Below are 10,854 nucleotides of genomic sequence, written 5' to 3' on the forward strand. Positions count from 1 at the left end.
TGACTCATACCTATCTGTCCTCCTAGCTGCTCTGGAGGCTGAGATCTGAGGATTGCAGTTTAAAGCCAGCCCAGGCAAGAAAGTCTGAGACTTTCTCTAGTTACCCACCAAAGCTGGGCGTGGTGACTCACGCCTGTAAGCCTAGCTACTCAGGAGGCTGAGATCTGAGGATCGCAGTTCAAAGCCAGCCTGGGCAGGAAAGGCTGTGAGACTCTTTATCTCCAATAAACCACTCAGAAAACAGGAAGTGACACTGTGGCTCGATTGGTAGAGTGCTCGCCTTGAGCTGAAAAGCTGAGGGACAGCACCCAGGCCAAGAGTTCAATCTCCACCACCGACCTGAAAAAAAAAAAAGTTAACCACTAAAAAAGTCAGAAATGAGGCTGTGGCTCATTTGGTAGAATACCAGCCTTGAGGGAAAAACCTTACCAAGCTATTTTTTGTTGTTGTCCTAGGGTTTGAACTCTGGGCCTGGGCGCTGTCCCTCAGCTCTTCAGCTTAAGGCTAGCTCTCTACCACTGGAGCCACTGCGCCATGTCCAGTTCTCTGAGTGGTTTATTGGAGATAAGAATCCCATGGGCTTTTCTGCCCAAGCTGACTTTGAACCAGATCCTCAGATCTCAGCCTCCTGAGTAGCTAGGATTACAGGTGTGAGCTATTAGGTCTGGCTTACTTACCAAGTTCTGAGTTCAGTCCTCAGTACTGGCACAAGAAAGAACACATTGGATGCATCCATCTTACTGAACGCCATAGATTTGTTCACCCTGGTGGCTGAGTGACAAAGCTGTAGCTCATTGCTGCTGCCTCAGATCACAGGACACTCTCGTGCCATATGGCCATCCCAGGGAAAAAACAACCAAAACCCAAAGTGTGGGTTCTGATCATCACTTCCACACCCCTATAAAGTTAGCGATCCCTTCCCCAGCAAGGCACCCTACATTGAAGACTGTCATAGTTAGGAAGTGATCCTTGGAAACGCTGATAGGAAGAGGAGAGTAAGACAAGGAAGGAAAAGAATCTGCAAAGGAAAAAAGCCAGAGAGCTCTGTGGTCCCACTGCTAGCGGCTTAGAAAGATCCGGCTGATGGACCATGTAGACAGGGTTGTCTGGGAAGTGACTGACATGGGCCACTAGGGCTGGCTCCGGCTGGGGAACTTTGGGAGATGGGGTGGAACAGTCTTCCACAGGCTCATTCTTGTGCCAGCTACCATCTGTCTTGGTTTCAGGCTGCATCTAGAGCTTGCTAGCTTGCTGATTTCGCACACCTGTGTAGTTAGTGGCCTAGCATGAATACCATGGCAGAGCGCCACATCCGGGGATCCAGACAGCAGTGGATTACAGGGAGGCGGGGGACTCTGGGAAGACCAGGACAGTGTGCAAGGACTGAAGAAAAGAGTCATCAGTTCTGGAGAAAAGAATGTCAGCCTTCAGTGACTTTTTTTGTCTGTCCTGGGGCTTGAACTCTGGGCCTGGGCACTGTCTCTCAGCTCTTCAGCTCAAGGCTAGCTCTCTATCTCTTTGAGCCCCACTTCTGGTGGTTAATTGGAGAAAAGTCTCAAGGACTTTCCTGCCCTGGCTTGGCTTTGAGCTTTGTAGCCTCCCGAGGAGCTAGGATTACAGGCATGAGTTTCCTAGTGCCTGGCTACAGGCTGTTTTGGAGAAAACTTAGGACTGCATATTTCAGGTTTGACATGCTATTCTGCAAAGGTGGGCCTGAGACAAGTTTGTTGAACTGCAGTCATACTGCTTTAGAGCTATAGCCCCCACCAGTGCTCTGGCGTCTTCTCCTCAGAGATCACAGCTGGATGAGTTGGCGGGTAGGTAGTGGTTGCAGCCATGGGCAGATGTCAGAGGGGGGATCACGCAAATTCTAGCTTAGCTCATGAGGTACACGGCCCCATCTTCCCTTCAAGCTCCAGCAGTGCCCTCCTCCCCCACAGGACAGGCAATAAGCCATGGTGTCACTAGAGACAGTCATTTTGGAGAAGCTTTGGAGGAAGGGGCGAGGTAAACTTGGTTTTTGCTTCCCTTAGTTCTCACTGATTGGCCTCCAAGCATACATCTAGTAACTTTTTTTTCTTTTTCCTTTTTTTTTCTTTTTGTTGGTCATGGGGCTTGAACTCTGGGCCTGGGCACTGTCCCTGAGCTCTTCAGCTCCAGGCGAGCACTCTTACCACTGGAGCCAAAGTGCCACTTCCAGTTTTCTGGTGATTAGTTGGAGATAAGAGTCTCACAGACTTTCCTACCCAAGCTGGCTTTGAACCGAGATCCTCAAATCTTAGCCTCCTGGGTAGCTAGGATTACAGGCGTGAGCCACCAAGCCAGGCTCTTAGCAGGTTTTTTTTTTTTTAATCTTTTATTAGCATGTATTACTTGTTGAAGATAACAGGTTTCATTATGACATTTCCATACTCCTATAAAGTATGACTAGTCCTATTCAACCTCCTCTAACCTCCTAGTATTCTCTGGTCCCCTCCCTGCCCTCTAGCAGGCTCTTGAGGTCTGCCAGAATCTCTTCTAAGTACCTGGAAGCTGCTCCAGTCAGTAGCTGGAAAGCCTCTGGGTGTGTTGAGGATGGGTGTGGAGGGGTTAGGCTAGCTTCTAGTCTGACTGTCAGCCCGGGGACAAGAAGATAGGAGACTAGTCTGGGGCTCTAAATTGAGCCCCTTTGAACAAAGTGTAGTGAAAGTTTGGTTTGAAATTGAAAGGAGTGAAAGAACCAGTCAGAGGCTATTTACATCTCTATAGTTTCTGTGTGGCCAGATTTGTTTACACCTCTGGAACGCCCCTCCCTGGGGACTTCCCCCTGGAATCTTGAGGGAGCTGCTGGTTTTCAGGACCAGAAGCCCTCCAGCAGGTAGGAACTATCCTTGGAGACTTGCGAGCTTGTCCCTGAGGGACTTACGTTAGCCCACAGGGATTTATTTTTGGAGAGCCCAGACTGGCTTTTGAATTCCAGATCCTCCTGCCTGAGTTTTCCCAGTGCTGGGATTAAAGCACGCAGCGTTACACCTGGCATTCACAGGCATTCTTGAAATTTCGTAGGCTAAGAAGGGTGGATCTCAGTCTCTGAAACTTGTGGTTAGCCTGTCAGCTACCTGGGCGCCAGCACCTGACTTTAGGGTGTAGAAACTGACCTCTTCAAGTGATTAGGGCCTGGAAAAGAACAGAAACCCACCTGGAATATTTACATAAGAATGGGATTGAAGGAAAACCGAGGCTCCAATTCCCTTTCCGCTCAACCACTACTAAAAAGGACTTCTGGTAGCTAGGTACCAGACTTTCTTTTTCCCTCCCTCCCTCCCTCCCTCCCTTCCTCCCTTCCTCCCTCCCTCCCTTCCTTCCTTCCTTCCTTCCTTCCTTCCTCCAAGGGCTTGAACTCAGGGACTGGCCACTGTCCATTAGCTTTTTTTGCTCAAGGCTGATGCTTCATTACTTGAACCCCACACGCGCTTGCAGCTTTTTGCTGGTTAATTAGAGATAACAGTCTCAGGGACTTTCCTACTCAGGCTGATTATGCACTTCCGATCCTCCGATCTTAGTTTCCTGAGTAGTTCAGATTACAGGCATGAGCCGTAGGTGCCCAATGTTCATTTTTTAAAAAAGCAGCGGGGAGCTGGGTCCCGGAAGCTTAACCTCCACTAGGGAGGCAGCGTGGTGTGGCCTGGGGCTTGTGGGCTCAGGCTGCGATGCCCACATCTCTGTGGCCCTTGTTGCTGCCAGCACACTTGACTCCAATCTCTGGAGTGGAGTAGGGAGAACCAGGATTGAAACCCATGTCTCTCTGTTCTTAGACCCAGATTCCAGGATAGGACAATTCACATTCTAGATTCATCCAGATGGGCTGAACACTCAAGCCATCTGGCCACCCCAGGCCTCAGATGTTGTTCAGTAAAATCATGGTGGGATGGCCACAGAGCTCTCCACTTAGGCCCTACCAACTCCAGGCTGGGAGCGGCTCCTCTCCCTGATCCCTGCTGCCCTCTGCTGGTCAAGGTCCAACACTGTGGCCAGCTCTACAAGGAGGACCGCTGCTCCTCCCTTCCATGACCCAGTAGTGCCCAGCCCCACTCCTCCATGCTTTAGGTCCTGTTCGTGTTCTCTCTGAACCTGTTTGCTCTGCTATAGAGGGAGGTCTTTCCAGGCCCTGATAGTGAGTCCTCGTGACTCAGGAAGCTGAGGTCTGAGGATTGAAGTTTGAGGCCAAAGCAGGAAGAAACGTCTGGGAGCTCCTATCTCCAATTAACCAGCAAAAGGTCACAAGTAGAGTCATGTCTCCTGTAGTAGTGAGAGACCAAAACTAAGTTCAGCAGTAACAAAACTTTAAGAAAAACATCTGCCATCTGTTTATTGGAGGATAATAGGTGTTAGTGCCTGCTCCAAGACAATGTAACAGTATCAGCACAGTCCAAGAGGTCAGACCGCCTGGATCAGTCACCCCCAACCCCATCGGGAAGCAATTCAGGACAGGGCAATGAAAGGGGATTCCTGTAGTTAGCCCTGCTTACCTGCTTACCCTTACCAATGACATGCTTGCTATATATACTTTAACCTATCCTGTAGCCATTAAGCTGGAAAGCCCCTACCCTTACTAGACATGATTATACCCCTAACCAATGAGCTTAAGACAAGATTCACCCACGAACCGCCGACCAGTCACATAACCAATGTTGTAATGATCCTTCCCCCTGCTGCACACTCAATAAAACCCTGCTGGACAAGGGGTCGGAGCTCACATTTCGGACCTGCGGCGTCAGGAAGGGTTTTGAGTCTGGCTCAAGTTGTAATAAACGGCTCTCGTGCATTTATATCGGTGACGGTTCCCTGGTGGTCTTTGGGTGGGGGGGGGTCTACGGCCTGATACTATAGTAGAATGTCAGCCTGGAATGAAAAAAGCTAAGGGAACAGAGCCTAGGCCCTGAGTTCAAATCCCAGTACTGGCACAAAAATGAATAATGATCTAACCTTACTCATCAGAAGTTTGTAGCTTGGGGATCCAATGCGGAGTGCTGTGGCTCACGCCTGTAATCCCAGCTACTCAGGAGGCTGAGAGCTGAGGATTGTGGTTTGAAGCCAGCCTGGGCAGGAAAGTCCTGGAGACTTTTATCTCCAATCAACCACCAGGAAACCGGAAGTGTGGCTCAAGGGGTAGAGCGCTAGCCTTGAGCAAAAAAGCTTAGGGACTAAACTCAGGCCGAGTTCAAGCCCCTTGACCACCACCAACAACAACAAAAAAGCCCTCTGCTGCTTGGCTTGGTTGCAGGCTTCATTGGCTCCGCTCTGGGATGACTTCTTGAGCTCCGTGGCTTTTCATGCTCCACAGGATAGGCCGGGGAGCTAAGAGGCCCCAGAGAGCAAAGAGCAGGGCGTAAAAGTTTCTCATCAGCCACCACCTCCTTCCTCCCCAGTGCGTCGTGACTCACAGGGGGCCCCGCCCCGCTCCCCCCTCCCCCAGGGATGCCAAGGAGTAGCCAGTCCTGGAGGAGGTGCCAGCAGACACCCCCCAAGGCTGGGTGGAGGTCCTGTGGTTTGTGGCTCTTGGCCCTGACTGGCCTCAGCCTGCCCCTGTAAGGCTGAGAGGAACTGAAAGGGGGCAGGGGGGGGATGGTGTTGAATTAGGGAGGAGCTGCTTTCCCACAGGACCCCCCCCCCCACGTGCTCTCTTCTGTCAACCAGGATGGCTGTGGGTGGAGTGCACCAGAGAGGGCCTGACACACTGGACAGGGACACAGGCTGCCTCTGGAACACCATGGCCTCTTCTGCTATTTCTCACCCAGGGGGAGAGGTTGAATTCTCCCCCCCACCCCCACTCTCTGTGTCTCCACCCCTTCTGCAGGCCTCATGCAAGGCTTCCCAACCCACAAGCCACCAAGCCTTAACTTGTAGCAACTTGTTCTGGATGTCTGCACACAGCTGCCCAACTGGTCTCCTGGTTCCCGCCTCCCCCCTCCACCACCTTCTCCTGCTACCAATGTTGCGTCCAAAAGACTCCACAGCCAGGCCCTTCCCCTCCCAGCTGGGGAGACAGGGCGGGATTCTAGGTCAAGAGGCCCATGAAGAGGATGGAGGTTTCGGCCTGTGAGCACAGGGAGCTGGCTGGGCCCTGCTTCCCTGGGGAACATGTCCAAACAGGAGAGACCCTGAAGGATTGTTCCACCAAGACTTTGAGAAAGGCCACGTTAGCAGGGAACAAACAGAGCCTAGACATGGTCTGGGGGGAGGTCGGCGCTCTTGGGTGTGGTGCTGAGGTGTCCTGGGGACAAGGCCTAGAGAGACATTGGATAATACGGGATAGCCTAGCTCCCAGCTGGGGATACCAGATCTCCTCCTGGGCAGGGGAGACCCAGAGCCTGGAGCCAGGGAGCGCAAGAGGGGATGCTAGGCAGATAGGAGAAGGCTTGCAGCCAAGTTGGCTTCACAACACTCCTTCCCTATCTGCTCCCATTCATTTAGCTCTGGGCTTAAGAGCATTTTGAGGCCCAGAACTTTTGAGGTGCTGGGGATTCCACTGAACCCAGCCTGTGTTCTTAGAGCTAGCATACCAGTATGGAGGCAGGTGATCAGCTCTGGAAGCAAGTAAAAAAAGCCCTCCTTACCTGGCACCAGTGGCTCATGCCTGCAATCCTAGCTACTCAGGAGGCTGAGACGTGAGAGTCATGGTTCAAAGCCAGCTAGGACAGGAAAGTCTGTGAAACGACTCTTATCTCCAATGAACCACCAAAAAACCAGAAGTGGAGGTGTGGCTCAAGTGGTAGAGTGCCAGCCTTGAATGAAAAAGCTAAGAGACACCAGCCAGGTCCTGAGTTGAGCCCCAGGACTAGTGTGCACATACACATACACACACACATGCATGTGTGCACACTAAAGAGCCCTCTTGAAGAAGCCAGGGCTGCAAGGTCAATCACACCTCCCTGGCAAGGATGAGCCTTTCTAGCCACGTTCCCCCCCAGGCCGGACAGTCTGTCTCCCCCAACTAGAGGACGCTTCAGGCCCTCCAGTTCCCTGACCTAACCCATTTCCTCTTTACCCAGAGTAAAGGAAATAGTTTCACCTTGACCCTGACCTTCCCACCCATGTCCTTAGTTGAACTTCACCTCTGCCTCTGCCCACCATGTCCTTCTCTGAAACCAACTTGGCAGGAACCCAATACATTCAAGTTCATGACTCTTCGGTGAGGTTCCCCTGGCACCACTCAGCCTGCTTCTTGGCCTGACTCCTCCAGCTGACCTTCTCAACCGGCAGGGACTGGGAGCAAACCACCTGGTCCCCCAGCAGCAGGCCCCACTCAAGCACTATCGTGATGGTGAGTGGGAGGAGGGGAGGTGTGAGGATCACCTAGACTACAAGACTGTTCTGGGCTTTCTGGTCTTCCTAAGTGGTGAGCTCCTTGGGAGCCCAGATACCTGGGTAAAAGGCATTTGCAGTATGGCATTTAGGACTGAAGTCCAGGATAGAGCTTGCTGGACTGAGTCCTCGTGTTAGACAGTCCTGGGCACCAATTCTGTAAGAAGCTCACTCACTGTGGTACTTCGAATCTGCAAGGACTTAGGGGGAGCCACTTCCTAAAGGAGGCCCCTCCTTCCTTTGTCCTCTCATCTAGCCCAGCTTCTTTTGTGGTCTGAATGAACTCTCCTGTGGGAGGGCTTAACCTGAAGCAAACCATGAAATGGTAGCCAGAGCTACTCAAATCTACTCCATACCCAGGTGCTCTGGGCTGAAAGTCAAGCTTTTTTCACAGTAAGGTAAACACAATCCAAGTTCTCAGTAAGGCCCAAATCCTAGTGAAGATTGTGTTCATATGTGCACGTGGCAGTACTTTGGGGCTTGTACTCAGGGCCTGGACACTGTCCCTTAACTGTTTTGCTCCAGGCTGGTGCTTTACCACTTGAATCATACCTCTTTTGTTGGTTGATCAGAGATAAGTCTCATGGCCTTTCCTGCCTGGACTGGCTTTGAATTGGCGTGATCCTCAGTTCTCAGTCTCCTGAGGCCTGAGCCACCAGCATCTGGCTTTTTTTCTTCTTTTTGCCACTCCTGGGGCTTGACCTTAGACTCTTTATGCTCAAGGCTAGCACACTACCACTTGAGCCACAGCACCACTTCCAGCTTTTTCTGAGTAGTTTATTGTAGATAAGAATCTCCTGGACTTTCCTACCCTGGCTGGCTTCAAATCACAATCCTCAGATATCAGCCTTCTGAGTAAGCAGGATTACAGAAGTGAGTCACTAGAGCCTGGTTAAATCAGTAGATTTTAAATAAAACAGGAGAATCTTTACAGCATGTGTGGGCCTTGTCTAATCATCTGAAGAACTTAAGAGAAGAATGAGGTTTCCTAAAGAAAGAATTCTGCCTCAATTCAAAAACCCAGAAACTCTGCCGGAGTTTGCAGTCCTTTGCTCTGTGGATGTTAAATAGCAACTCCGACTCACCTGAATTACAGCCTGCCCTACAAGAATTAGACTTACCAGTCCCAGTTAACAATGAGCTGATTTCTTAAATACCTTCCATTGTGGTGTGTGTGTGTGTGCACGTGCTCTCGGTTCTGCTTCTCTGGAGAAGTCTAATAGGCTGGATAAATTAGAGCATACCTTTTGTGTTAGACACCTCCTAAGCTCTCTGCATGCATTGGCCCTCAGGACCTTTTTACTCATTCCAAAGCTCCATGACGTAGTTTCTGATCCTGTTTTACAGAGGCTAAGGTCCAGAAGAACTTTTTTAAGGTCATGAACATAATAAAGCTAGGCCTGGATGCAAGCGGTCCCCTTCCACTGCCTGTGCGGGCTGAACTCCTGCCCACTGTGGAATGCATATAATAATATTCTGAAGCAAGAGGCAGGACACAGATGGCAAGGGGCGTCATTTTAGTGTTACACTTACAGGTAGGGAGGAGGGGAAGAGGTAGAGTGTGGGTTCTGGCAGAACTTGCAGGTGCAACCCTGGAAGCAGCCACCAGGTGGCGCCCGTCCAGGCTGTACAAGCCACTCAGGATGATGGTACAGATCTGGGTGCTGGGACTCAGCTAACAGTTCCAGGGCTGGGGGTCCTGGGGCACCCCTTTTCTAAGTTCCCAGTGCTCATCTGTGGAAGTCCGGACTGGTGCCTGGGTTCAGCCTACTTGGCAGTCGGCCCCAGGCTCCTTCTTGGGCAATGAGGGCAGTCCAGAGCAGGGACAGCGGCTCAGGTCACCACGCAGAAACTCTGGGTAATGCGTCTCCACAAGTTGCGACTGCGGCTGCTCAGAGCCACCTCGGCTGCCTCCTGGAAGATGGCGTGGACATTGTCGTGGAGGCGAGCGGAACACTCGAGGTAGGCCACGGCACCCACAGATCTTGCCATCTCTTGGCCCTGACAGGGAGACATCACGGGGATTACTGTGAGGGAAAAGGGTGGCCACGGGGGGATGGGGGGTGTCTTCCTATTGCCTTCTTAGCAATGTAGGGAGTCTGTGGGACAGCAGTGAAAGGTGGGGACTTGTGCGCGTGTGCACGCACGTGTGTGTGTGTGTGCGTGTGCGTGCGTGTGTGTGCGTGTGTCTGTACTGAAGCTTGAACTCTGGCCCGGGTACTATCCCTGAGACTTTTTTGCTCAAGGCTGGTGCTCTACCATTTGAGCCACAGCTCCACTTCCAGTTTTTTTTTTTTTTTGGTGCTTAATTGGAGGTAAGAGTTTCACGGACTTTCGTGCCTGGGCTGGCTTCAAGCACGATCCTCAGACCTCAGTCTCCTGTAGCTAGGATGACAGGTGTGAGCCACTGGTGGCCGGCTATGGTGGTGCTGTTTTTAGAGAATCTTCAGCTCCTGTACATGGCTTGAGCAGCACTCTGTTGCACTTCACACTGTTTCCTGTCTCAGTGCTGGTCTCTGCCTCTGTAGCCCAGGCTGGCCTCCAACTCAGTCCTCCGGCCTCTGCCTCCCAAATAGTGGGGCTACAGGCCACCATGCCTGACACATCTCTGCCTTTCAACTCACCAATTCATTAACTTCCAACGACCCCAGGCCCCCATGCAACAAGAGAGGGGGCCACAGATTGAGTATCGGACCATCCCCATGGGCCTGTTTCCCTGTCTCCGATGGGGGCTTAGTTAGGCTAGGATTAACTGTGGCATGCTCACTCTCTTCTTCCTTCTCTGGGTGGAACATTCCAAAGCATCTCAGATACCACTTCAGCCTGGCAGTTCTACACTCCAGCTAGCATGGTGCCCTTCCCTCCCCTCCCTCTCCCAGGCCTTCCCCACCAGACAGGTGCCCCTCCTGTCCCTCCAACCCCAGGCTAGGCTTCCTACCCTGTGGTAGGTCACGGGCTCCAGTTTATTTTTCCGCAGCCTGTTCACCAGCACCTTATCCTTTCGAAGATCAGTCTTGCAGCCCACTACGATAATGGGCACATCCTTGCAGAAGTGAGACACCTCAGGATACCACTGCAGAGGGCGGGGAAGGGGGGGTGAAATATGGGGAGCTCTGGCCCTCAGAAGGCCACTCTGCTGCTGCCCCGGCCAGCACCACTACTATTGAGGGTGCAAAGAACTCAGGGCCTCGCCCTTATTCAGCTTGTTTGCTCAGCTGGTGCTCTACCACTTGACCCAGGCCCCCAGACCTGCTTTTGGCAGATTATTTTGGAGATTGAATCTCATGGACTTTTCTGCTTGCGTTACCTTTGAACCATGTTCCTGCAGATCTCAACGATCCAAGTTGCTAAGATGACAGGTGTGAGATACCAGCACCCTGCCCAAATAGTCATTAAAAAAAAAAAAAAATCTGGGCTGGAAAGGTGGCTCAGTGGTAGAGCGCTTGCCTTGCATGCCTGAGGCCCTGGGTTCGATTCCTTAGCACCACACAAGCAAAAAGAAAAAAAGCC

The 10,854-nt window shown here is 51.7% G+C and overlaps 1 protein-coding gene across 1 annotated transcript in view; it reads right to left on the reverse strand.

Moving 5' to 3' along the window:
- Nucleotides 1-8,889: 8,889 nt before the first annotated feature.
- Nucleotides 8,890-10,854, reverse strand: part of Rhod (ras homolog family member D) — a 17,123-nt gene continuing 15,158 nt past the window's right edge. The window contains exons 4-5 of the mRNA XM_013020887.1: nucleotides 10,283-10,417; nucleotides 8,890-9,345 (exon numbers count right to left, since the gene is read on the reverse strand). Of these exons, the coding sequence (XP_012876341.1) occupies nucleotides 9,178-9,345; nucleotides 10,283-10,417 (303 nt within the window). The 3' untranslated portion in view covers nucleotides 8,890-9,177. The remainder of the gene's footprint in view (nucleotides 9,346-10,282; nucleotides 10,418-10,854) is intronic.

This window comes from Dipodomys ordii, unplaced genomic scaffold (genome assembly GCF_000151885.1).
Source record: "Dipodomys ordii isolate 6190 unplaced genomic scaffold, Dord_2.0 Scaffold54, whole genome shotgun sequence".
NCBI lineage: Eukaryota > Metazoa > Chordata > Mammalia > Rodentia > Heteromyidae > Dipodomys > Dipodomys ordii.